Source organism: Elgaria multicarinata, chromosome 13 (genome assembly GCF_023053635.1).
Source record: "Elgaria multicarinata webbii isolate HBS135686 ecotype San Diego chromosome 13, rElgMul1.1.pri, whole genome shotgun sequence".
Taxonomy (NCBI): Eukaryota; Metazoa; Chordata; class Lepidosauria; order Squamata; family Anguidae; genus Elgaria; species Elgaria multicarinata.
Genome location: NC_086183.1, coordinates 23,057,331 through 23,085,153, shown reverse-complemented (window position 1 = coordinate 23,085,153; position 27,823 = coordinate 23,057,331). Strand labels below are relative to the sequence as shown.

The 27,823-nt window shown below is 44.2% G+C and overlaps 2 protein-coding genes across 2 annotated transcripts; both read left to right on the top strand.

The window, feature by feature from the left end:
- The first annotated feature begins 20 nt into the window (after positions 1 to 20).
- LOC134408360 (sulfotransferase 2B1-like) lies at positions 21 to 10,204 on the top strand. Its single transcript, XM_063140618.1, has 4 exons — positions 21 to 29; positions 119 to 245; positions 8,425 to 8,519; positions 9,642 to 10,204. The coding sequence occupies exons 1-4, from the start codon at positions 21 to 23 to the stop codon at positions 10,044 to 10,046; spliced, it is 636 nt and encodes a 211-aa protein (XP_062996688.1). The 3' UTR covers positions 10,047 to 10,204.
- Positions 10,205 to 16,927: 6,723 nt separating this feature from the next.
- LOC134408023 (sulfotransferase 2B1-like) lies at positions 16,928 to 27,621 on the top strand. The gene is made up of 6 exons (XM_063140085.1): positions 16,928 to 17,066; positions 23,491 to 23,699; positions 23,796 to 23,922; positions 24,660 to 24,754; positions 25,786 to 25,966; positions 27,421 to 27,621. Exons 1-6 carry the CDS (start codon positions 16,928 to 16,930, stop codon positions 27,528 to 27,530), a joined length of 861 nt encoding a protein of 286 aa, XP_062996155.1. The 3' UTR covers positions 27,531 to 27,621.
- Positions 27,622 to 27,823: the final 202 nt, after the last annotated feature.

Here is a 27,823-nt window from a genome sequence, read left to right as displayed (position 1 = left end):
TAATCCCAGTTAAAACCGTAATGCACACGGCATGTTCCATTTGCAGAGCATTTGGAGCTTCTTTGTAACAGGGGTGAGATGCCGCCCTCTCACAATGTAACCTTTGCCTCTCCTCCAGGTGATCTATACTCTGCGTAATCCCAAGGATGTGCTGGTCTCATTTTACCACCTCTCCAAATTCTTCAAATCATTCAAGGACCCTGGAACTGTGGAAGAGTTCTTGGAGGAATTCCTGAGTGGGAATGGTATGCAAAGAGGCCAATAAACCGTCTTCCTCCATTTGGGTTGTAGCACTCCTCCCCCATGAGAGACTGGGGGGGATCCGCATGTCACTCCCAGAGCGCTTCTATGTGGTCCCAGTGCACCCCGAAAACTATAGAGTGACTTCCCTGTAAAAGAAACGACGAAGAGCCGTGTATGGCGCCGCCGCTGCCGCCGCCAAGGAGAGCTCTCCGCCGGCGAGTAGAGCTCAGCAAAAGAAGGCGGGGTGAAAAGCGGAAGAAGCTCTCCACCCCGCCTTCTTTTGCCGAGCACTCCTCGCTGGCGAAGAGCTCTCGTTGTCGTCGTCGTCATCGGTGGCATGGACGGCTCTTCGTCGTTTCTTTTACAGGGAAGTCACACTATAGTTTTCGGGGTGCACTGGGACCTCATAGAAGCACTCTGGGAGCGACGTGTGGATCCCCCCTCACTGAGCAATATAACCACTGAACTCCCCTGCCCTCCTTTACACCGTAGTAGAAGTCAGCAGTTGAGATTTGTAGCTGCAACAGTGACTTTCATTTGATTATCTTGTCTTCTCTGAGGAAATCTTGTGCATTTGTCAAAAGTGGTGAACTGGACCTGTTATTGTATTTATCTAACACTGTATATTTGTATCCTGCCCTCCACAAGGCCACAAGCCTGGGTACATAGAGTTGTCCCATGTTAGCCCTCAGAATAGTGGTGTGAGCTTAGAGGTAGAAATATTGACTGCCACAGACTAGTCCAAAGCCACTCTGTGTTTCTCATGACTGAGTGAAGATGGGAAGTCCAGTCTCCCCTGGGCTGGTCCAGCACTCCAGGTACCACACCACGAAGGCTTTCTTCGTACTCGATCCTCATAACGTTATCACAGAACGGTAATTCCCAACAGGGCAAAGGGGAAGGAAGGGGAAATGTGCCATGCTGCTGCTGCTGCTGCTGCTCCTGCTGCTGATTTGCATTTGTATACCGCCCATAGCTGAAGCTCTCTGGGCAGTTCACATAATTAAACTGGTGGAGGGTGGAGATGGCGAGGCCTCAGTTCCACTGCTGTGTGATGATAATACATATTAGGGGTGTGATCCGCTCCGATTAGGAGCATAGAAGCAGTAGCGGATTGGCCTGCTCCGCCTTACCCAGAGGCGGAGTAGGAGCGGACCGCGGACCCCTAGAAGCAAGGCGAAGAGAAGCGGCCATTTTTCGGAACTCCTAGTTCAGGCGGAGCGCTCCGGTCGCCATCTTGAAAACATTTCGCCATAGGATTGCATTGCGGCAAATAATCGCGCATAACTAGGTTGTTTTTGAAGCTATCATTCTGGAAATTCTTGTGCACAGAGAGTCGTGGATGGGGGTCATTTTGAGACCACTCTCACCTCTCTGCGTTGTGCGGGTCGCGTGCTATATTTTTTTGAAAATCGGGTCAACCGCGCGGCTCAAATGGCGTTTTCGGCTTTTCGCCCATAGGATTGCATTGAGGGAAAGAATCGGGGATAACTGGGGTGGTGGTTTAAGCTATCGTTCTGAAAATTCTTGTGCACAGAGAGTCGTGGATGGGGGTCATTTTGAGACTACTCTCAACTTTCTGCGTCCTGTGGTTCTTGTGCAATATTTTTTTAAAAATCGGGGTTTGGGGTTTTTTGGTTTTTTTTGGAAGCGATGACAGGCACATTCAACTCCCAATCCTGATGAGAATTGATCTCCTCAGAAAGCATCATCCTCCAATCCCAGCATTGGAGGGGGGACTAAGGCAGACCCACCCTGAGAACTTTCTGTTTTGTGTCTCTTTGTGGGTTGGCGTTCGTGGAGGGAACACTTAGTTAGTTAGTGCTCCTGCTTTGGACTTTGGAGATAGATTAGGATAGATTTAGTTTGGCGCGTGTGTGTGTGTTTGTTTGCTTCTTTCTGACTTATAGCTTAGTTTGCCCTGTGTTTTTCCCTTACTTTGATTTAATATAAACTTTATTTTTAAATTTTGGAGTGTGTGTTTGGTGGGTTGGGTTGGTTGCCCCCCCCTGACTGTTCTGCTTTTGTGAAAGCTTTCTTTTGAAAGCATACACACACTTCTTGTCCCATTTCCCTACATTTATTAGTAATATTCTTAAACATATTTTATTATATTCTTTTACATAGTCTTAGTAGTATATTAGTATCTCATACATATTATTAGTAGTATTCATATTTTATTCTTCTTATTAGGGATGTGCTCCGCTCCGATTAGGAGCGTAGAAGCAGTAGCGGATTGGCCTGCTCCGCCTTACCCAGAGGCGGAGTAGGAGCGGACCGCGGACCCCCTAGAAGCAAGGCGAAGAGAAGCGACCATTTTTCGGAGCTCCGAGTTCAGACGGAGCGCTCCGGTCGCCATCTTGAAAACATTTCGCCATAGGATTGCATTGCGGCAAATAATCGCGCATAACTACGTTGTTTTTGAAGCTATCGTTCTGGAAATTCTTGTGCTCAGAGAGTCGTGGATGGGGGTCATTTTGAGACCACTCTCACCTCTCTGCGTGCTGTGGTTCACGTGCAATTTTTTTAAAAAAATCGGGTCAACCGCGCGGCTCAAACTGCGTTTCGGCTTTTCGCCCATAGGATTGCATTGAGGGAAAGAATCGGGGATAACTGGGGGGGGGGTTTTAAGCTATCGTTCTGAAAATTCTTGTGCACAGAGAGTCGTGGATGGGGGTCATTTTGAGACCACTCTCAACTTTCTGCGTGCTGTGGTTCACGTGCAATATTTTTTTAAAAATCGGGGTTTGGGTTTTTTTTATTTATTTTTTTATTTTTTTGGAAGCGATGACAGGCACATTCAACTCCCAATCCTGATGAGAATTGATCTCCTCAGAAAGCATCCTCCTCCAATCCCAGCGTTGGAGGGGGGACTAAGGCAGACCCACCCTGAGAACTTTCTGTTTTGTGTCTCTTTGTGGGTTGGCGTTCGTGGAGGGAACACTTAGTTAGTTAGTGCTCCTGCTTTGGACTTTGGAGATAGATTAGGATAGGTTTAGTTTGGCGCGTGTGTGTGTTTGTTTGCTTCTTTCTGACTTGTAGCTTAGTTTGCCCTGTGTTTTCCCCTTACTTTGATTTAATATAAACTTTATTTTTGAATTTTGGAGTGTGTGGTTGGGTTGGTTGCCCCCCCCTTCCCTGTATTAAAGCCTGACTGTTCTGCTTTTGTGAAAGCTTTCTTTTGAAAGCATACACACACTTTTTGTCCCATTTCCCTACATTTATATTCTTAAACATATTTTATTATATTCTTTCACATAGTCCATTAGTATATATTCTCATACATATTATATTAGTATTCATATTTTGTTCTTCTTATAGTAGTGGTTGGTTCTTTCCCCCCCTCCCCTCTCTTAAATCCTGATTGTGTTTCCTTCTATCTTCTATATACCAAATATACCAAAAAAATTGGATTCTCTTTTTCTTCTCTGTGTAACTTGGACAGAGTGGGCTGCTTTTGTCAAGTTCAACAGGCAGCCACAGATTGAGCATTTTGGGGAAAGCATACGCACACCATTTCCCTATTCTTAAACATATTATATTATATTCTTTGACATAGTCTTAGTAGTCTATTAGTATACATTCTCATACATATTAGTAGTAGTATTCATATTTTGTTCTTGTTATAGTAGTGGTTGTCCCATTTCTTGTCCCATTTCCCTACATTTATTAGTAATATTCTTAAACATATTATTATATTCTTGTAGATATTCTTAGTAGTATATATATATATATATATATATATATATATATATATGTATATTCTCATACATATTAGTAGTAGTATATTTTATTGTTCTTGTCCCATTTCCCTACATTTAAACATATTATATTCTTCTTATACATATTCTTAGTAGTACCTTATACATAGTATTAGTAGTATTAATATTTTGTTAGTCATCATGAAAAGAGGAAGCAGGCGTGCTGAAAGCAGCAAGGCTCAGTCTGCCAGCAGTAAGCAGGCTTCCTCTCCTCCTGTGAAACTCAAACGGGCAACTCCTTGGCTGACTGCTCCAAAACAGAAGCAGGACAAGCAGCAGGCAGAGCCACTCTCTTCTGCAACTTGTGCCCGGCGTTCTCTTTTTGAGGGTGGGAATGGGAAAAGTGCCCATTTGCAAGAGGCACGTGGCAGCAGTGCCATTAGAGGAGGAGGAGTATCCCCAACTCCTTCATTCTCCTTTCAGCCCACGAGCCCGCTGATGGACCTAGACGAGGTCCTCAGCACAGTGGAGGGGGGGGAGGAGGAGGAGGCGGTGGGCCTCCAGGATGTGGGGGCTGAGGAGGAGCAGCAGCAGGCCGAGGCTCTCTCCCCAGTCTCATCCCACACCCCTGTTTCTGTGGCAACACCAGAGAGCTCAGGCGGGCAATTGGTGGTGTCACCACGGAAACGAAAGACAAGCATCGTGTGGGACCACTTTGAGTTGGGAGCGGATCCCCGCTTTGCTGTCTGTCGCCACTGCAAACTCAGCCTAAGCAGGGGTTCATCGACAGGGCATTATGGAACCAGCAGCATGAAGATGCATCTTCATAGGCAGCACCAGGCGATCTTGCTGGGTAAAGAGGCGGGCAAGGCGACTGGTTCCAGGGGAAAGCCGAAGGCTGCTGCTGGCACTGCCACTCTAAGCTCTCCATCTCCCATCCCCACAAGGGTTAGGCAGGCAACCCTGCAGGACATGGGGTGGGGGAAGTATTGACCCACAAGATGGCATTTTCCAATGCCCACCCAGGGTGCTACTGTGTTGGGGCATCTGCCGGGACTGACTCCTCCCCAATACTAGATCTATGACATGTCACTCTGCCTGCCCCTCTGCTAGCCTGTCCTCCTCGGTGACCGACTCGCTGGGATGGTTTGCGTTTGCAATGCGTGACTAACTGCAATGCTGGCTTAGAAACCAGCCATCACTTCCTTGTGCCCCCAGAAATGCCCGCAGCCTGCCTGCCTGCCTGCCCGCCTGCCCGCCTCCCCCGGGGTGCTGCTGTGGTGGGGCATCTGCCAGGACTGACTCCTCGCCTACTCTGCCTGCCTCTCTGCCCGCCTGGTGCCTGGTTTGCTCCCAATCGTCCTCCTCTGTGCCCCTCAAGGCGTAACTGCTGGCTTAGAAAGAAATAACCAGCCATCTTTGCCTCACTTTGCGCCCACTTATGGGTTGGTTTGCTATGCGTTAGTGCTCAAGCCATCCTTGCGGCACTACAATGCATGCTGCCTGCCTGCTTTCCCTCCCTTCTCCCCTTCCTGCCTTGCAGCGATGGTGTATGTGTCTTGCTTTGACTCAGGGGAGAAGTCCTTCCTGCGCTCACTTAGACTTTATCAAGTTCAATAATCCCTTTTTCAAATGTGCCAGAAGATTTAGGGTTATCTCGTGGCATGTTGGGATTGCCTTGGAACTGGCCCCATTGAGCTGTTTGCAATTGCAACTTTAAATCCCTGACATACTGGAGTGTTCAAATTTCAAAAGTTCCCCTAACATCAGGGGATGATGGGATTGCCTTGAAACTTGGTGTCCATGGGGACACATGGGTAAGCTGTCATGGGACCAAAGGATAGGTTTCTAACGTGCAAATTGACGTAGTTGTAGAATGGGACTTGATTTGGGGTGAGTTAAAAAGTTTAAGCCGCGCCAAAAATCAGGGGATGATGGGATTTGCTTGCAACTTGGCATGCATGTGGACACATGGATAAGCTCTCATGGTGCCGAGTTTGAGGTTTCTAACATGCAAATTGACGGCGCTATCCCAAGGGGTGTGAATGGGGTGCCCGATTTTCATAAATTCCCCAAAAATCAGGGGATGATGGGATTGCCTTGAAACTTGGCGTCCATGTGGACACGTGGATAAGCTATCATGGTGCCGACTTTGGGGTTTCAAACATGCAAATTGACGTAGTTGTAGAATGGGACAATTTGGGGTGAGTTAAGCCATGCCAAAAATCAGGGGATGATGGGATTTGCTTGCAACTTGGCCTGCATGTGGACACATGGATAAGCTCTCATGGTGCCGAGTTTGAGGTTTCTAACATGCAAATTGACGGAGCTATCCCAAGGGGTGTGAATGGGGTGCCCGATTTTCAAAAATTCCCCAAAAATCAGGGGATGATGGGATTGCCTTGAAACTTGGCGTGCATGTGGACACGTGGATAAGCTATCATGGTGCTGAGTTTGAGGTTTCTAACGTGCAAATTGACGGAGCTATCTAAAGGGGTGTGAATTAGGGTTATGGGTGGTGCGTTAGAGGGTAGAGCCGCGCCAAAAATCAGGGGATGATGGGATTTGCTTGCAACTTGGCGTGCATGTGGACACATGGATAAGCTGCCTGGTGCCGAGTTTGAGGTTTCTAACATGCAAATTGACGGAGCTATCCCAAGGGGTGTGAATGGGGTGCCCGATTTTCAAAAATTCGCCAAAAATCAGGGGATGATGGGATTGCCTTGAAACTTGGCGTGTGTGTGTATACGCCCATGAGGTGTCATGGTGCCAAACGTGAGGTTTCTAACTTCAACGGAAAAAAAGTTGTTTACTTTTTTAGCTTTCAATGCAACCCTATGGGGGGCAAAAACGGAGCTCCGATCCGGATCCGGAGCTCCGAGCGGAGCGGAGCGGAAGTGGGCGGAGCGGGGGCGGAGCGGAGCGACCCGCTCCGGAAAATGGCGGATCTGCAAGTGAAGCGGAGCGGGGGGTCCGTGCACACCCCTACTTCTTATACATATTAGTAGTAGTGTTTGGTTGGTTCTTTCCCCCCCTCCCCTCTCTTAAATCCTGATTGTGTTTCCTTCTATCTTCTATATACCAAAAAATACCAAAAAATACCAAAAAAAAATTATTCTCTTTTTCTTCTCTGTGTAACTTGGACTGAGTGGGCTGCTTTTGTGAAGTGCAACAGGCAGCCACAGATTGAGCATTTTGGGGAAAGCATACACACACTTCTTGTCCCATTTCCCTACATTTATTAGTAATATTCTTAAACATATTATTAGATATTCTTAGTAGTATATATATTAGTATATTCTTAGTAGTATAATATTTTATTCTTTTTATACAGCATACACACTTCTTGTCCCCTGCCTGCCTGCCTGCCTGCCTGCCTGCCTTCCCTCCCTTCTCCCCTTCCCGCCTTGCAGGGATGGTGTATGTGTCTTGCTTTGACTCAGGGGAGAAGTCCTTCCTGCGCTCACTTAGACTTTATCAAGTTCAATAATCCCTTTTTCAAATGTGCCAGAAGATTTAGGGTTATCTCGTGGCATGTTGGGATTTCCTTGGAACTGGCCCCATTGAGCTGTCTGCATTGCAACTTTAAATCCCTGACATACTGGAGTGCCCGATTTTCAAAAGTTCCCCTAACATCAGGGGATGATGGGATTGCCTTGAAACTTGGTGTCCATGGGGACACATGGGTAAGCTGTCATGGGACCAAAGGATAGGTTTCTGACGTGCAAATTGACGTAGTTGTAGAATGGGACTTGATTTGGGGTGAGTTAAAAAGTTTAAGCCGTGCCAAAAATCAGGGGATGATGGGATTGCCTTGAGTCTGGGCGTCCATGTGGACACATGGATAAGCTATCATGGTGCCGAGTTTGAGGTTTCTAACATGCAAATTGACGGAGCTATCCCAAGGGGTGTGAATGGGGTGCCCGATTTTCATAAATTCCCCAAAAATCAGGGGATGATGGGATTGCCTTGAAACTTGGCGTCCATGTGGACACGTGGCTAAGCTATCATGGTGCCGAGTTTGAGGTTTCTAACATGCAAATTGACGTAGTTGTAGAATGGGACAATTTGGGGTGAGTTAAGCTGCACCAAAAATCAGGGGATGATGGGATTGCCTTGAGTCTGGGCGTGCGTGTGTATACCCCATGAGGTGTCATGGTGCCAAACGTGAGGTTTCTAACTTGAACAGAAAAAAAGTTGTATACTTTTTTAGCTTTCAATGCAACCCTATGGGGGGCAAAAACGGAGCTCCGGATCCGGATCCGGAGCTCCGAGCGGAGCGGAGCGGAAGTGGGTGGAGCGGGGGCGGGGCGGAGTGGCCCGATCCGAAAAATGGCAGATCTGCAAGTGAAGCGGAGCGGGGGGTCCGTGCACACCCCTAATACATATCCATCTCTGAAGGCAGGAAGTGTAACCCTCCTCCACCCCCCAGCCCTTGGACTGTTGACATGCCACTTTTGGCTCTGCTTTGCTCTTCCAGTGGCCTTTGGTTCCTGGTTTGACCATGTGAAAAGTTGGCTGGAGGTCAAGGGGAGACCCAATGTCTTCTTTAACAGTTATGAAGAGCTGCAGCAGGTATGGTTTGACCTTTGGCTGTATACACACCCATCCTGGCTTACGTTGTTTCTTTACTTCTCCAAGTGAAAGTTTTTTAAAATGGCATGCTGTTGAGTGCAGAGAGTCTCTAGGAACGGAAGAAGAGCTGTGCTGGATCTGGAGAAGAATCCATCTGGTCCAGCATTCTGTTCACACAGTGGCCACCCAGCTGCTCATGGGAAAGCCACAGGCAGGACATGACTGGAGCAGCACCCTCCTGCCCCTGTTCCCCAGCAACTAGTGTACATAGGCATCCTACCTCTGATACGGGAGATGGTACATAGCTATCGACTAGTAGCCATTGGTAGCCTTTCCCCTTGCTTACACTGTCAGCTGTTTTCCAGGGTTCCAGTTAAAAGCTAAAGTTTCACCTTTTTACGTTAAGCCCCAGGGATTAGGTTTTATTTAGGTTCAAATGGAGCCCATCCCTCTTGTACCCAGGCCCAGACATTTCCCAGCACCTTATAAATTTGATGCCTTCTTCTCAACACCACCATCTCATCCACACATTGAAACTCCTCAGTTTTGCCTGCTTAGATGGCCCTGTATATAGAACATGGAGCATTTCAGAGAAAGCTACCTTGGTAGTACTGCATTTCATCCTCCTACTTCTAATATTTATTGCGGTTTCCAGGACCCCATGTCTCGGGTACCATCCTCTGATTGGAGTCCACCAGGGGAAGAGCCTTCAGTGTGGTGGCTCCCCTCCTGTGGGATTCCCTGCCTCTGGAGGTCAGGCAGGCGCCAACTTTGTACTCCTTTCGGCATCTCCTGAAAATATCATTATTCCAGGAAGCCTTTCCTTAATGTCTAGCCATTAGTCATTGTTTCTGCTTCCTTTAAAATCTGTTTTAACTGTTTTATTCAGTTTTTATTTTCATTTTATCTTGTACACCGCTTTGAAACTTTCAATGGGGAGCCATATATAAATATTGTAAATCAATCAATCAATCAATCAATCAATCAATAAAAATAATTATAAACCACCACTACTGACTCCACTTCAGCAATGTCTACAAAGCTATGTAGATGGTGTGTGATGTCCACAAGCCCTGCAGCAGGCAGACAGTTTCCTAGCCAATCTGCTTGTCTCTCCACCAGGATCTGCGAGGCAGTGTGGAGAAGATCTGCCTTTTCCTTGGGAAGGAGCTGAACAGCCAGCAAATTGATTCTGTGGTGGAAAATGCCTCCTTCCAGAAGATGAAGGACAACCCGAAGTCCAACTTCACCACAGGGTCAGATGACACTTTAGACCACAAGAAAGGGAAGTTCTTGAGGAAAGGTAAAAGCAGAGCGTCCTGGGTATCTAGTGTTGCCACATGTGCATTTGCTGAAGGTCAGGTGGCAGATGGGAGGCAGGGAAGGATGTCCCACTGCCTTGAGCTTCCTCATACGTTTCCCGCTCAACTAGAATTAATGGCGAAGGGTTGCCTTTTCATGTGCCTGTGGTGGGAGGGTCATTTGTGTGAGATGGGCACCCCTGCACCCCAATCAGATATGTTCTGAAGTGATAAGATTCTTCTCCACTGACAGGTGGCCCTTTCTGAAAAACCCAGGTGGAAAACGTTTTGTTTCCTTTGAGAGGTTTTGAAATGGAGGCACTTGGCAACCTTGTTGTTGTTGAGATTGTTGTTGTTGTTGATGATGATTTCATTTCCCAAATTTTTTTAGAACAGCAGACATAGATGCCTCATCTATGTCTTCTGTTAAATGCCTGGGAAGAGGATGGTCGTTACCCAGCACCCAGATGATGACAGTGTCAGCCCCAGTTGGGTGTCAATGCGGAGCTCATTCCATAGTCAGGGCAGCCACCTCTGAGAAGGCCCTCTCCCTTGTTCCCACCTTCTGAACCTCCCTTGTAGCTGGAAATCAGAGCGGGGTCAGTTGTTGATCATAGTGCAGTCTTAGGTAGACCTGTGCTGAAAGGAGCCTGCAAAATGTAAGATGTATCATATTTGTAGAATTTCTGCAGAGGCCTCTTGGAAGCAGCAATATGAGAGAGCAATCGGGGCCTTCCCATGACATTTTCTCAGCCTGCACAGGGGAGTGTCCACTCTCTGCATTCCATGGAAAGAAGCTGCCTAGACTGGCAGTTGAATCGGACTTGAATGCTGGCAACCAGACAGCCTCCTCCACTACGCTTGAGAGCAGCAAGCCAGCAAGACATTCCACATGATACACCGAGCTCTCTCCTCCATCATTTTGCCAGCAGCTTTGCCTGGTGCAGAATCAGCGGCATTAACACGTGTTGCCTGAGTAGTCTGTGAAACTGCCTGCTTACTCAAGCAAGCTTTCCCAAATGGTGCTCTGTGTGAGTGCATTTGGGAGAAAGCTATGATCCGACAGCAAGCTGGCACAAGCCATTAAAGAATACATGTAGGACAAGCACTGATGGGGTGGCTCAGAAGGACATCATAATAGTAGGTGGTGGATCAGCCAGGTTGGAGGGCTGCCCCTGCTGCCGACCATCATCCACATCCTTCCTCACTCTGCCTAAAGGTAGGGTCAGCCTTTAAAGGGACACTCACTCATTTCTGTTTGCCGGCTCAACTTCTTTGCATTTACTTCAAAGAAACAAGCGCCTTTAGTGTGACCCAAAATTGTGTGTGTAGATCCTGCTGGAAGAGGCGGAGGAAGAGGCGGAGGGAGAGGAGGCGGCGGCTGGGGAATCGGGCCGTATCCTTGCCGCCGCCGCCACCCACCTCCCCGCCGGCCTTGTCCCAGCCACGGGGGTGGGGGGCGAGATCCCCTCCCGCCACGGAGCAGGCTCCTCCTTCCCTGCCCAGGCCAGCCCCAGCCCCAGCACGTCGTCCAGGCTGATCAGGAGGCCGGCGGGGAGGTGGGTGGCGACGGCGGCAGCAGGATCTACACACGTGCTTTCGGGTCACACTGAAGGCGCTTGCGTGCGCCTTCAGTACGCTGTGTAGATTCCCTCCTGGTCTTCTGTTAAATGCCTGGGAAGAGGATGGTTGTTACCCAGCACCCAGATAATGACAGTGTCAGCCCCAGTTGGGCGTCAATGCGGAGCTCATTCCATAGTCAGGGCAGCCACCTCTGAGAAGGCCCTCTCCCTTGTTCCCACCTTCTGAACCTCCCTTGTAGGTGGAAATCAGAGCGGGGTCAGTTGTTGATCATAGTGCAGTCTTAGGCAGACCTGTGTTGAAAGGAGCCTGCAAAATGCAAGATGCATCATATTTGTAGAATTCCCGTGGAGGCCTCTTGGAAGCGGCAATATGAGAGTGCAATCAGGGCCTTCCCATGACATTTTCTCAGCCTGCAGGGCAAAGCAAAGGGGAGTGTCCACTCTCTGCATTCCATGGCAAGAAGCTGCCTAGACTGGCAGTTGAATCGGACTTGAATGCTGGCAACCAGACAGCCTCCTCCACCACGCTTGAGAGCAGCAAGCCAGCAAGGCATTCCACATGATACACCGAGCTCTCTCCTCCATTATTTTGCCAGCAGCTTTGCCTGGTGCAGAATCAGCGGCATCTTTGCATTTACTGCTTCCTCTTGTGGTCTTCCAGGGATCGTCGGGGACTGGAAGAACCTCCTGACAGTGGCACAGAATGAACGCTTTGACCGCGTTTATCAGGAGAAGATGCAGGGAGTGAGTGCGACCTTCCCATGGGACTGAAGAAGGCCAGACTGCTTCTTCTGCTGTTCTGTTTTCTTTCTGTCTGTGCCTCATATGGCTCAGGTTCCTTCTAATAAATCATTGGGCTGTATTACCAGGGTAGTGTTATTTCTCCAGGTGTGAAGGAAGCTGAGCAGGAATTTCACAGTCCAAACAGGGGAGGAGAGCAAACATGCCCAAAGATGCATGGATACATTCTATGTTCAATTCTAGGCTCACTTCAAGCTTAGCCTTGCTTGCCCCTCAGCTGTCTGCGTGATGTCACAGTGTGGATCTACACTTCTGCTTATATCGATTTTTTGAGCCCTTGTGACGTTGTAAGTTGTATCGCTACCTTGTGTATACCGTTGCTCAGTAGCATTACTTACCTTTTCTTGTAACGTTGTTGCGGAGCACACTGTTCGTTGCCCCGTTGTCGGTGTTGTTTCTTTTTCTCGTTTCTCTGAACCTTTCAATTCCCAAACTGTCCTTTCTCTGCACCTCCCACTTCCTTGTTTTTGTATTTTATGCGCTTCCCTAGCTAACATTCCTTTATGCACATGCTCTTAATTTCAACTCTTTGTGGCGGGAGTTCTTCAGAGAGAGTGGTTTGTGGATTGTTGGAGTTGTCTGTCTCTTGAGGAAAGTGTAGGAATGCCTGGTGAATGGAATGTGTTAAATCTTTCTCATTTTAAAAACATTATTTCTGTGGTATTACATGCAACCTACCTCAAGTGAAAACTTTTTTTGAAACAATATTTTTATTAAATGATGCGCATATGCACATTTCTAATTTAATTTATTTTTTTTTAAAAAAAATAAATTAAGGATGCGCATATGCGCATATGACCCGCCTGTCATTGGGGGTGCTGCTGCTGGTGGGACTGAGAGAAAGGCCTTGTAATTATTAATGGGAAAACGTGAGATGCTTTGGAGACTGGTGATGGCCCAGCCACATGAGTATGGCTGAAGTGGGAATGGGGCATGTATGTCTGCATGCACACTCCACCTACTTGGCTACTTCCTCGATCTTTATGTGTTCGGTGTGAAGATTGGAGAAAGGGTCTTGGAAGCACTGTTGGCCTGCCGAGGACCCAGATGGCAGGAGCTGAATTTGCCATGGCCTATGATTCAGGGCTGCTCTCACACAACCCACTTTCACCCCAGTCATGTCATAGGCAAATGCCTCCATATACCATACTACTTTATTGTTATCCATAGATCCATGAGAAAACAAGAATCAAACATGAAATCATACAGTTAGAGATATTATCAACTTTCATCTAATACACAGAGAGCACTAATCCTGGCCGCCACTGTAAGAAATTTAGCAACAGCCAAAGTTACTCTTGAGGACTTGTCTTCCAACAGAAACTTAAAATAAAATTTGTCTGGACTTCTGGACAGTTTACTCAACAATGGGGTGATCATAAGATGGCGGGCCTGATTATAAAAGCTACAGGACAGAAGGATATGCTCCATCGTCTCCACTTCCATATTCTTACAGGGGCACCGTCGTTCCTGATGAGGGACACCAGCATATCCGCCCTGAGGTAATTCAATAGAATAAACATTGCATCTGGCCTTGGAGAAAACTATATGTCCGGGAAAGCCGCCAAATGGCTTGACAAAGAAAGATAAGACCAGGCGGTAGCTAGGCAATGAAGGTGTTTATTTACAGAAGCTAAACAGTGCAGGGAAAGGAGGGGAAAGCGGGGGTTTGACTGCAAAAGTCAAGGAACAGGAACAGTTCAAGGAGCAGGCTTGTAGAGTAGTCAATGTCCAGTCCAAAGTCAAGGGAGCGTGGCAAAGAGGAGATTCGATAATGCAGTCCAAGTTCAAACACAGCCAACTGTCAGCGACAAACCAGTAACACAGTCCAGAGTCAGGGGCAACAACAGGCAAGACATAGTCACAACCCGGTCCAAGGTCGAAGCAGGAATCCAGAGTAGGCAGACGTGGTCACGGGGTCCGGGAATCAAGACAGGAATCAGAATCCAGGCGTTCAGGAATAAGGCACGAGGTCACAAGATCCAAGAGCAAAGGCTTCCGCCAGAATGCTCAGATAATCTCTGACAACTCTGCATGGCTCACAGCTGCACTTTTATCCTTAGTCAGAGTGCTGAGTCATGGCCTCTCAGCTGATCCCTAATTGCCTGGTGTTTCTGGTGGAGACGGCGAGACCGGCGTCTGGTTGCCTTCTCCGCCCGCAACTGGCTGAAACCAGGCTTCTCCGCCTCTTCCTCGGACCTCTGCGGCTCCTCCATAGTCTTTGCTGGCATCAGGCCCTCAGAGCTAGCAGAGGTCCCAGCTGGCCTTGGCTCTTCTCCCTGAGGCTCTGCCACAGTCTCTGCCAGTCCAGCCTCCTCACTACCTGAGCTGGGCTTCTCGGTACTAGGTCCAGCCTCTGCCACCTCCTCCTCATCTCCTGACTCCATCTCTATGCAGGGCATGACACTATACAATATTTAGCCACTGACAGGTTCTTTAGATAGTCAGCCAGCTGAAGAGGCCCAACGTATTGAACATGCAATGCACTGGGAGAGCAAGAAACATAAGAGCGAGTACGTAAGTCACAGAAGGCTATATCCCACAACCTTTGTTTGACAGATTTAAAAGCAAAATTCAAGCCCAGATTAAGGAGGAGGGATGAGGAGAGACCGATTGAAGCTGCCTTCCTGGCAAGAAGCTTGGACCAGCTATTCACATAGTTGTCCTGAGTCAAACATGAAAGCAGACCTGAGCCCCTCCCAAAAAGACTAACTTCCATCCAAAATTTTAAGGCAGACCACCAAGCCCTAAGCGAAAGAGAGCTTTCCCCTGGTTTCCAACAAAAGTACGGAATTAGGGACACATTTTGGAAGTTGAAGAAGGGTCCTCAAAAACCTTGTCTGTAGCCTATCTATCTCAGATGTTCACCCCCCTATCAAAATGTTGGAGGCATATAAAAGCTGGGCTGCAGACTTGGCATTAAACACTTTGATAGCAGACGGTATAACATTCCCCCTTTAGTAAAGAAAAAGTGTGTTATTGCGGCTGAACTGACTGAAGCTTTATTAAGGGTGTCCGATCTATGGGCACTCCAGGACAGGGTATGATGGAATAACAGCCCCAGGTAAGAGAAATTTTTCACCTGTTCCAGGATATGCCCGTCAAGGGACCACCGAGGTTGAGAAAATCTATTTTCAAAGAACATGACTTTAGATTTCTCAAAATTAATTTTCAGATCGTTGGTCAAACAAAAGTTGGAGAATTTAATTAAAAGATGTTTCAAACCAGGTCTAGAGCGGGAGAGAATAACAGCATCGTCTGCGTAAAGCAAAATAGGAATTTTCCTTGCGCCAAGTTTGGGCAAATGTCCTTCATGGTCAGACAGGGCCTCCTCAATATCATTTATGTATAGGTTAAATAGCGTAGGTGTTAGGATACAGCCCTGTCTTACTCCTCTAGACATAAGAATTTCATTTGAAAGCTGTCCCTGTGTGCCACATCTAACTCGCATCCTGCTGTCGCTATATAGAACCATTATAAGATTAAGAAGTCTTTTGTCCACCAGGATTTCATCTAATTTCTCCCATAGTTTAGTTCTAGGGATGGAGTCGAAAGCGGACTTCAGATCCATGAAGGCGACAAACAGTTTGCTACGTAGAAATTTAAGAGGTTTCTCCGCTAAGTGAAAAAGAATCAGACCATGATCAGAGGTGGAGTGATTCTTTCTAAAGGCAGCTTGGGCCTCCGTGACAACTTTCACCCCACTCGTGTCATAGGTAAATGCCTCCATATAGCTGACGTGTTCTTTAAATATATGCATTGCAAAGATGGGACTGCAAGATTTATTTAATCAGCTCTAAAGAGAGGACACTGCCAGCCCATTTATTTTCTCCTGACTCTGGAGTGTTTTTATCATATCTAATGATGCCAGAAGAACTTTGGAACTCTAAGTACTGATGCCGGAGTTCCTGTGTTCCCTTTCCTGTGCCTCCTTCCCTTCCCATTTTTAGAAATATCCTTAATGAACAAGCTAAGATTGTCTTGTTCATTGAGCACAGACCACTCTAAGGAAGGTAGCAAAGTCCAAAAGTAGTGGATGGGAGAGACCGTAAAAAGCAAGCTGAATTCATTGGTGAGTGAGGAATCATTTGGGGCTATTGAGGAGGGGGATTACGTGTTGGTGTGGGGAATGAGGTTTGTCCTCTTTTAAAGTCCAGTTTGTCTGGAACCGCGAGAGGTGAGTTCTCCACTTGCTGAATTTAGGGAGACCATCAATTCACAGAACTGCATTCTGCATTTTAGGCTTTGTGGAATTGTCCTGTAAATGCCAAGGGCTCATGCAGAAGGACCCCTGAGGATTGTCTTAGGGTCTGGGCAGGTACATATGGGAGGAGGCATTCCTTGAGGTAACCTGGCCGCAAGCCGTTGGGGGCATTGAAAGTACTGTACTACTACTCTCTTTTATTTTAATGGATACTTTTATTTTTCTTATATACACTGTAGTTTCAATTTAGAGAAATTGATTTGTGCTTGAACGGCAATTTAAATGGCAGTTTTCATTTGCTCAAAAGAAAAGAAAAGAAAAGAATGAAAATCCACTAGCTAGCTGAGTAACTGGTGTATGTGTGTGTGTGTTTACAAAGGCTTACCTCCCTCATCCCCACTGCCACCACCTGCCTGAGACCTCTTGGCACCAGACGCCTCTGGAAGGACACCAGAGGTGTCTGGTGCCAAGATTGCTACATGTCTCTCTATTTCTCTTCCAGATAAGGTTTTTCCCCCAATGTCATCTGCACTGTATTTCACCCACAAGGGAATCCTTTTTCCCAATAAAGGGTATGATGTGGAAACACTCAACTTTGTGGAAAATGAATTCCAACTGTTGGACGACGATGTACTGAATGTTACTTATCCTAAATCAGGTCAGTGGTGCTGTTAATTTCCTGGACTAGTAGTCTTACATGGGCCCAGGCTTGGATGATAATGTGTGTTATTACACTTATGTCAAAAGTGAAGCATGCAATAAACATTGAACAACAATATATTTTACCTCTTCCAACCCACTTCATGATTTACAACTTTCATTCCTTATATCCCAGTATCAGAGGCTGTAAGCTTATATATACCAGTTTCTGGAGGACATGGTCAAGAAGGTGCTGTTGCATCCATGTCCTGCTAGAAGGTTACTGGTTGACCACTGTGTAAACAGAATACTGGACTAGATGAAACCTTGGTCTGATCCAGCATGGCTCTTCCTATGTTCTATTCATGGGCAGTAAGGCTACTAGTCATGATGATTGCTACACCCACAGTATCAGTATGCTTCTGAATAACACTTGCTAGGCAAAATACACAGGAGGATGTTATCAATTATTATTATTATTATTATTATTATTATTATTATTATTATTATTAATAATAATAATAATAATTTATAAAGCACCATCAATTTTCATGGCGCTGTACAGAATAAAACAAAACAAGACAATCTGCTTTATGGCTTACAATTTAAAATTTACGTAACAGACAGGGGAGGGAGGGGAAAAACCAATAGGGGTAAGGACATTAAAATGAAATATAAACTAGTATGACCACGCTACAGTTAAAAAGCTTTCGAGAAAAGAAATGTTTCCAAGCGAGATTTAAAAACAGCTGGGGACTTTAATATGGTTATGGATAATAAATGGGACAGGTCAAATCCCACTAATGTTGAAAAAAGGAATAATATAACTATATTGAATAAATTAGTAAAAGAAAATGATTTTTCAGATTCGTGGTGTTTACTCAATGGGATTAAGCCTGGATTCTCATATTTTTCCTCAGTTCATCATACGTACTCCAGGATAGATTATATATTTGTCTCAAAAGATTTAGTAACGAAGATTTGTAAAATGGAAAGGGGGGTAATAAAAGTAACTGATCATGCCTTGTTAAGCTTAGAATTTACAGTTAAGAAGAATTATAAAGAGGCTTATAGATGGAAGTTAAACACAAAAATATTGAAATATAATAAAGTGGTAGAGAAAATTCAGAAGGAACTGTCGGAGTCATGGGAAATTAACGAAAAGGGAGGAACAGTTGGGTCAGTCGTTTGGGACACCATGAAGGCTGTAGTAAGAGGAATTTGTATTAGAGAAACGTGTAGTTTAAAAAGACAACAACGTGCAGAGCAGGAAAAGTTAGAGATAGAAATTACAAATTTGGAGGAAGAATATTGGCGAGTTAAAGATAAATATAAATTAGTGGAAATACAAGCTAAGAAGAAACAATTAGAAAATTTAAATATAGAGGAGGTTCAAAAGAATTTAATGTATATGAAAAGGGAATATTTTGAAAACAGCAATAAGAATTCTAGATTGCTTGCCAAGCTCACACAAAAAGAAAAAGGGAGGAATGGGATAGAAACATTGAAAGATAATCGAGGGAAATATTGTCATATAATGAAAGATAAAATAAATTTTTTTCAGGAATTTTATCAGGAATTATATAAGGGTAAAGAAACTCAACGAGAAAAGGTGGAGGAGTATATTGGAAGGTTTATAAAGAATGGAATAAAATCAGAATATAAGGAGTTAATGGAGGAAGTAATAACTCAAAGAGAAGTTGAAGAGGTTATTGATAATTTAAAAGTTGGTAAATCGCCGGGAGCAGATGGTTTGGGACCAGAATATTATAAGGTCTTCAAAGATTTTTTAGTTCCAAAATTAATGGAACTTTATAATAGGATATTATCAGGAGAGAAGATACCTGAATCATGGGAACATTCATTGATAATTCTGATCCCAAAACCAGATAAAGATTTGACTAATCCCGATTCCTACAGACCTATTTCATTAATAAATCAAGACGCAAATTTTTTTACATCTATTATGGCTAAACGGCTAAATAAATTTATATCAGAATATATAGGAGTAGATCAATGTGGGTTTGTGGCAGGAAGGCAGATGCATAATTTAGTGGGAAGAGTTTTAAATGTAATAAATGTAATAAAAAAAGCAAATATTAAGGCAGGAATTATGGTATTGGATATTTTTAAAGCTTTTGATTGTGTGAGCTGGCAGGCATTAAAGATTATTATAGATAAATTGGGATTTGGAAATAAATTTAAAAGCGTAATAGAACAGTTATATTCCCAAAATACAGCGGTAGTGGTGGTAAATGACGGACTCACTGAAAAGATTCGACTAGCCAGAGGAACAAGACAAGGATGTCCGCTCTCGCCGGTCCTGTTTGTAATGGTTATGGAAGTTTTGGCGAAGGCACTAAGGGAGAATGAAGAGTTAGAAGGAATTGGAGAGGTAAGGGAAATAAAGTTAAACATGTTTGCAGACGATACTTTATTGACCATTAAAAACCCATTAAGAAAATTAGAAAGAATTAAATATCAGTTGAGGGAATTTGAGGAAATTACAGGGTTAAGAATAAATTGGTCTAAATCAGAGATGATGTTGTTTAATCACACTAAGAAGGAAGAAAAGGATTGGGAACATAAGGGAATAGAAATGAAAGTTAAGGAGGAGATTAAATATTTGGGAATTAATATTACAAAAAACTTAGAGAATCTTGAAAGGGAAAATTTAACGAGGTTAAAGAAGGAGGTATTAGAGAAATTGGAGAAATATAAAAGATTAAATTTATCTTGGTTTGGAAGAATAGCTTTAATAAAAATGAAGATATTAGCTAAAATTAATTTTGTGTTTAGGATGTTACCAATAAAAATATCAGAAACTGAGATAAAGAGTTGGCAAAATATTATTAATAAATATTGTAACGGAGAAAAGAGAGCAAGAGTGAATAAAAATAATTGGTATCTAAGCCAAAAAAAGGGTGGATTGGGTCTCCCAAATATAAAATTATACTACGTGGCAAATAGATTAAGACATATTGTAGAAGCAATTTTAGGAGTAGGAGATTTATATTGGATGGAAGAAAAAACTATAAATAATGTAGAGATGAATTTGGATAATGTTTTCTTTAAAGATGGAGGGAGAAAGTGGGTTGGAAGTATAGTTAATCCACTCCTGAGGTCTCAATGGGAAATCTGGAGTAAATTTAAAGGGAAGTTGCTTCCGAGCAACTCTCCCTTAGCACCGATAATAATGTTAAAGAATTTCCCAGAGGATCTGAAGGGTAGATTATGTAAAATATTAAAAGAGAAAAGTAAAATGAAATTAAAGGATTGGCTAAGAGATATAAAAACAAGAGAGGATATGGAAAATTTGTTAAAAGAGAAAAAAATATCTTGGTTAGAATATGGGCAATTAGAACAATGGAATAAAAAGTGGATTAAAGAAAATGGAGTTTGTAGAAAGATGACGAAGTTTGAAGAGTTAATAGTAAGTAAGGAAAAAGGGAAAGGAGGTAGTATAGTTTTAAAAGGGTTAATGAGTGAAATATATAAATTATTGTTAGAGAAGGAGTTTAGAGAGAACCCAGAGAAAATGGTATGGGAATCAGATTTGAAGGTACAAATAGGGCGACAGAGCTGGGAGGGACTATGGAAACAAAGAGTGTTGAGAAGTTTATCAGTGAGAATAAAGGAGAACTATTTTAAAATTTTATGGAGGTGGTACCTAACCCCGATTAGATTGAATAAGATAAATGATCAGCATTCAGCAAATTGTTGGAGAGGTTGTGGGGAAAAAGGAACGTATTTACATATGTGGTGGCAATGCAAATATGTACAAAGATTATGGAAGATGGGGTTTTCAGATATTGAAGAAATAGTGGGAATGAAAATAGAACAAACACCAAAGATTGCATTGCTGTCACTATTTGAAGATATAAAGTGTGGAAAAGAAACTATAGAGCTGATATCGAGTTTGCTGGTTGCAGCGCGATTGATAGTAGCTAGGAACTGGAAGATTCAAGGGGAATATTCTATTGAAGAATGGTACAAAGAAGTATGGGATATAGCCATTAATGATAAACTGACATGTAATATTAAGTGGAGAAAAGGCGTAATTAAAATAAATGAGTTTGAAGGAATCTGGAAACAGTTCCTAATATTTGTGTTTATTAAGGGAAGTGGGAAACCACCAGCAGAAGAAACGATTAGGTTTTGGACTCAGGAATGATCCCGAGGTGGGGGGTGCACTTTTATGTTAAGAATGATGATGTTGTAGTATGATAAGGTATAGGTAATAGTTATGCAACATATGTACTCAACATTTATTCAATATGTATGCTGCAGTTGTTTGATGTTTTTCTGTTTTTCTTTGGGTTATTATTATTATTATGGTAATGTTTTATGTATGTTTATACAGTGTAGAAAATAAATAAAAATTATATATATAAAAAATAAAAAATAAAAACAGAAATTGACATTGTGGTCCGCAAATGCACTGGAAGAGAATTCCAGGCATAGGGGGCAGCGAGCGAGAACGGGCGAAGACGAGCGAGAGATGTGGAAACTCTTGGGCAGGTAAGAGACATGGTGTTAATGGAGCGGAGGGCACGAGCAGGGCAATGTGGACTTCCCACTGGAGCAACTGTCAGAAAAGCTATTTGAGAGAAGGGGAGAATGTATCACACAGAGAATAGCAAAAGCTTCAAAGTATAGCAAAAGCTAGAAAAGTAGGAATGAGTGGAATTATTTTCAGATACATTCAATGCCTCACCTGTTCTGTATTCCAGTGATTTTAACATTAAGATGTTATATAGAACAGGTATGTCTTAATTATGTGCTGTGAAATCAGACATGTGACCAAGGCCATATTTGGGTGGGCACGTCCCGTTGTGGGCTGGACATGTTGGGCGTGGCCATGTTATCCTCCTTTTTGGTTTCCAAATTATGGTCACCCTACTGGTTGAACACTGTAGGAACAAAATGCTACACTAGATAGGTCTTTGCTCCGATCCACAAAGACTATTCTGTTCTTATGACCACCAATGCACCATAGTCATCTCTAGTTTTTCCCTAGATCTGGATTTGCCTCTATAGCTAATGTATGTCAACCCACTCCCTGTCAGAACGAAATTTCTCTACACCCTTCAGGCTTTCTTCCTATCGTACAAAGTTCTGTGGACAAAACAAAGTAAGAACTTAATGTTAACAAAACCAAGAGTGAAATAAGGGCATTTGTTCACAAATGGTCAGTAAGAGGCCCAGTGTCTAGAGATGCTCTGTGTGGGCAGTATCCTGTGGTACCCCTTCACAGAGCAGATACTTCATAGTAAATGGGCCTAGTTTACGTAGGACTGCCATTGGGTACTGCCCTATATTTGCTTGTACCATGACCTTATGATAGGTGGCAGCAGAAGACATAAGAAGAGTCCTGGTGGATCAGGCCAAAAGTTTATGCAGACCAGCATTTCCCCCCCCCCCCATAGAAGCCAACCAGATTCCTTTGAGAAAACCACTGGAAGACATCACTCTCTTGCTTGCATTCCATTGGAACAGGTATTCAAAGGCATAATGTCTCAAATACTGAATGTTGCATCAAAATAATTGCATCAACAAAATCACTGGAGGAAACAGCACTACTCAGTCCTTAGAATGAATATTATTATTATTATTGTTATTGTTATTATTGTTGTTATTATTATTATTATTATTATTATTATTATTATTATTATTATTTACATTTGTATACCACCCCAGAGTCAAAGCTCTCTGGGTGGATTACATAGGACAACACACTAAAAAACCATATTCAACAATTTAAAATCACAAAAACATACAAATTAAAATCATATAAACGTACAAAAACAAACTCAAGCTAATTACATATTGCTAAATGCCTGGGAGAAGAGAAAAGTCTTGGCCTGGCGCTGAAAAGTTAACAACGTCGTCGCCAGGCAGGCCTCTTCAGGGAGATTGTTCCACAATTGGGGGACCATCACAGAAAAGGCCCTCTGATTGCCATCCTCCGAGCTTCCTTCAGAGTAGGCACCCAGAGGAGGACCTTCAAATGCTGTACCTTTTTTAAGGAAGCAGGAGGATCCTGAGAAATGTTGAACAAAAGTCATCCATCTTTGAAAAGAAATATGGTCATGTCTATCCTGACATAACACCCCTGTTGACATCTCTGAATATTGATTGCATTACAGACAAAGATGAGCATCTCTTCAGTTCTTTATTCTCCTTGCTAACATCTTTCCTTGCCGCCAGTCAGAAAGGTGTATGCTCAATTAGACATGACTATGTCGACTTGGTGATGAATTTAGGGAATCCTGGCTTTGTAGAGTTTTAAGTAGCTCCTAGGTCTACAGAAATTCATTCCAGTTCTTATGATTTTGCATAGACAGGGAAATATGTGTGGTCGGTGGAACGGAAGGTGAAAGTGGGTAAGTAAAAAGGGTGTAGGGGAAGAAGAAGCAACCGTATGATTATTGGACTCCCAGGTACCAATTGGATGCAGGAGATCTTGGGCTTGATCTTGCACAATGGAGACCCATCATGGGTTCGCAGCTCAGTTGCGTGGGAACGGTCACCATGGATAGAGCCTATTGGAGGTATGAAGACTGCCTTGGCATCTCGTCCACCCAGACTCATGGCTTCTCACCTGCCATTTCAGCTTTTCCCCAAGTCATTTCTCCAGTCCAAGGCTAAGGTAAGGCAGCAACAATTCTCATATCAAGCCCACCTTCACCTCCTGAGAAGGGTGAGATGTGGCCCTCTCACAATGTCACCCTTGCCTCTCCTACAGGTGATCTATACTCTGCGTAATCCCAAGGATGTGCTGGTCTCATTTTACCACTATTCCAAATGCTGCAAAATATTCAAGGACCCTGGAACTGTGGAAGAGTTCCTGGAGGAATTCCTGAGTGGGAATGGTATGGAAAGAGGACAAACAAATGTCTTCCTCCATTTGGCTTGTAGCACACCTCCCCCCCAAAAGACACACTGAGCAATATAACCACTGAACTCTCCTGTCCTCCTTTACCCAGTAGTAGAAGCCAGCAGTTGAGACTTGTAACTACAAGTGTCTTTCATTTGTTTATCCTGACTTCTCTGAAGAAATTTTGTGCATTTGTCAAAGTGCTGAACTGGACCTGTTATTGTATTTATCTAACACTGTATTTTTGTATCCTGCTCTCCACAAGGCCACAAGACTGGGTACAAGACTGGAGGAGTTGTGCCATGTTACCCCTCATAATCATGGTGTAAGCTTAGTGGTAGAAATACTGGCTGCCACAGACTAGTCCAAAGCCACTCTGTGTATCTCATAACTGAGTGAAGATGGGCTGGTCCAACATGCTATGCCCCACACCATGAAGGCTTTCTTCTTACCCATCCTCATAACCTTATCACAGAACTATTAATTCCAACAGGGCAAAAGGGAAGGAAGGGGAAATGTGCCATGCTCATTAACTGCTTTCCTTGAATATATATGCCATTCACAGGTAGATGTGAATCACCTGAACATATGGAGGGTGGAAATGACGAGGCCTCAGTTTCAGTTGTGAGACGATAATGCGTATCTGTGTCTGAAGGCAGGAAGTGTATCCCTCCTGTCCCTGTCCCCCTGGACTGTTGACAAGCCACTTTTGGCTCTGCTTTGCTCTTCCAGTGGTGTATGGTTCCTGGTTTGACCATGTAAAAAGTTGGTTGGAGGTGAAGGGGAGACCCAATGCCTTCTTCAACAGTTATGAAGACCTGCAGCAGGTATGGTTTGACCGTCGGCTGTATACACACCCATCCTGGCTTACGTTGTTTCTTCACTTCTCCAAGTGAAGGTTTTTAACAATGGAAAGCTGTTAAGTGCAATGAGCCTCTACGAACATAAGAAGAGCTGTGCTGGATTTGATCAAGTATCCATTTGGTCCAGCATTCTGTTCATACAGTGGCCAACCAGTTGCTCATGGGAAAGCCACAGGCAGGAAATGACAAGCTTTCCTCGTAGGAGGGTTGCTCCAATCACTTGATCTTTTTAGTTCTCTTTTCTGAACTTTTTCCAGCTCTACAAAATCATTTCTAAGGTCTGGTCACTGGAACTGTGCACAGTATTCCAAGTGTGGTCTCACCATAGATGTATTTAAGTGTAATCTTGGCAGGTTTTCTTTTTCATTGGCTTCGTAATTATGTCAAACATGAAATGCTGACCAGCACACTTGGTCAACATTTTCATCGACCTGTTCATCGTAATTAAGAACTCCTTCTTGCTCAGTCAACACTAGCTCAGATCCCATTAGCGTATATGTGAAGTTGGATTTTTTTGCCTCATAATGTGCATCACTTTCCCCTTGCTGTCCTCCAGGGTTCCAACTAAAAGCTGCTGTGCCACCTTTTTAATGTTAAGCATCAGCAGTCGGGTTGTATTCTGGTTCAACTAGAGCCCATCCCTTTTGTACAGGCCCAGCTTGTCCCAAAACATTTCCAGCACCCTAGAAATTTGAAGCCTTCTTCTCTACACCACCATCTTACCCACACATTGAAACTTCTCAGTTTTGCCTGCTTAGATGGCCCTGTGCATGGAACAGGGAGCATTTAAGAGAAAGCCACCTTGGTAGTACGGGATTTCGCACATTTATTGTGGTTTCCAGGACCTGCCTGTCATGGGGACCATTATAAACCAGAACTACTGACTCCACCCCAGCACGATCTACAAATCTGTTGAGTTGGTGTGTGATGTCCACAAGCTGAACCTCCACACTAGGCAGGCAGTTTCCCATGCCGTCTGTTTATTTCTCTGCCAGGACCTGCGAGGCAGTGTGGAGAAGATCTGCCATTTCCTTGGAAAGGAGCTGAATAGCCAGCAAATTGATTCTGTGGTGGAAAATGCCTCCTTCCAGAAGATGAAGGACAACCCGAAGTCCAACTTCACCACACTGCCAGATGAATTTTTAGACCACAAGAAAGGGAAGTTATTGAGGAAAGGTAAAAGCAGACCTTCCTGGGTATTTAGTGTTGTCACATGTGCATTTGCTGTTGTTTATTATTTATTATTATTATTTATTTAGAATATTTATATACCGCTCCCCATTGAAAAATTTCAGAGCGCCCAATAATTTTAGGAAATGTCAACATATTTATAGAGTCAGTTCCCCTTAGATACTATGGCAGAACTTTCCCACCAATCATAATACAGTTCTGAAAATGCAAGAACCAATAAGAAGCCAAGCATTTAGGCATGTACAGAGTATGAGTGCTTCTCTGACTAGAAGATACCACAGTTACAGAAAAACAGCAAAACATCTCTATCTGTTATTTTCTTGGTTATCTTTCGTTGCAGACATCTTCCACCCTCTGACTGCCGGGGTGGACAACGCCTATGTTGTCACGTAGTTTCAGCATCAACTTAACTCTAAAAGCAAAAGCAATTGCAGCATTAAAAATAAGTTTTAAAAGAACAGGAAGCCATGAACTTTATGAACTATAGCTAAGGATGATAGGCCATTTTCTTATACCCATGGGCATAGTAAAAGAACCAGCTACAATTCCACGACAGGTGTACAAGGTAAAATGAAAATAAAAACAGAATAAAACAAAAATTTAAAACAAAATTAAAACAAAATTTAAAAGAAGCAAAAACAGAAATCCAAGGCTGCATGTTAAAGAAAGGCTTCTTGGAATAAAGACGTTTTCAGGAGGCGCCGAAAGGAGTGCAAGGTTGGCGCCTGCCTGACCTCCAGAGGCAGGGAATTCCACAGGAGGGGGGCCACCACGCTGAAGGCTCTTCCCCTGGTGGATTCCAATCGGAGGATGGATCTATGTGGAACCACCAGGAGCAGGCCCTCGGATGACCTCAGTGACCGGGCAGGTTGCTAAGGGAGAAGGCGCTCTCTCAGGTATCCTGGGTGGCAGCCACTGACCAAGAGAGATGGGAGGCAGGGAAGGACAGCCTCTTCCACCGTGCTTGGGAGCAGCAGGCCAGCTGAAGAGATTCAAGGCCGGGTTATTTATTTAGGTTTATTGATATACAAGCCTTTCCACGTGAGAACCCACATGCATTCCACATGATTCACCCAGTTCTCTCCACCAACACTTTGCCAGCTGCTTCATCTAGTGCCTGCTTGGTGCTCACTCAAGGAATTGCTGGAATGCAGCAGAAGTGGTACTGACACATGTTGCCTGAGTAGTCTGTGAATCTGCCTGCTGACTCAATCAAGCTTTCCCAAAGGGTGCTGCGTGAGTGCAGTTGGGAGACAGCTATAATGCAACAGCCAGTTGGTCCAGGGCCCCAGCACTGTAACGGGTCTGGCTCAGAATGACGTCACAGTAGGCAGCTTCCTCACTCTGCCTAAAGGAAGGGCCAGCCTTTAAAGGGACACTCATTTCTGTGTGCTAGCTCAACTACTTTGCGTTTACTGCTCCCTCTTGTGGTGTTCCAGGGATCGTCGGGGACTGGAAGAACCTCCTGACAGTGGCACAGAGTGAACGCTTTGACCGCGTTTATCAGGAGAAGATGAAGGGAGTGAGTGTGACCTTCCCATGGGAATGAAGAAGGCCAGACTGCTTCTTCTGCTGTTCTGTTTTCTTCCTGTCTGTGCCTCATATGGCTCAGGTTCCTTCTAATAAATCATTGGGCTGTATTACCAGAGTATTGTTATTTCTCCAGGTGTGAAGGAAGCTGAGCAGGAATTTCACAGTCCAAACAGGGGAGAAGTGCAAACAGGCCCAAAGCTACATGGATATGTTATGTTCAATTCTAGGCTCACATGAAGCTTGCTCCCCAGCTGTCTGGGTGATGTCACAGACTGAAAATATATTTCTTTTGAAAAACTAACCCCCCTT

What these genes read in the sequence shown, in the direction of transcription:
- LOC134408360 (XM_063140618.1), top strand. An exon ending in GGAATTCCTGAGTGGGAATG is followed by an intron (nt 246 to 8,424) that starts GTATGCAAAGAG and finishes TTGCTCTTCCAG; the next exon opens with TGGCCTTTGGTTCCTGGTTT. An exon ending in GTTATGAAGAGCTGCAGCAG is followed by an intron (nt 8,520 to 9,641) that starts GTATGGTTTGAC and finishes TCTCTCCACCAG; the next exon opens with GATCTGCGAGGCAGTGTGGA.
- LOC134408023 (XM_063140085.1), top strand. Translation starts at nt 16,928, where the DNA reads ATGTCATCTGCACTGTATTTCACCCACAAGGGAATCCTTTTTCCCAAT. An exon ending in GGAATTCCTGAGTGGGAATG is followed by an intron (nt 23,923 to 24,659) that starts GTATGGAAAGAG and finishes TTGCTCTTCCAG; the next exon opens with TGGTGTATGGTTCCTGGTTT. An exon ending in GTTATGAAGACCTGCAGCAG is followed by an intron (nt 24,755 to 25,785) that starts GTATGGTTTGAC and finishes TTTCTCTGCCAG; the next exon opens with GACCTGCGAGGCAGTGTGGA.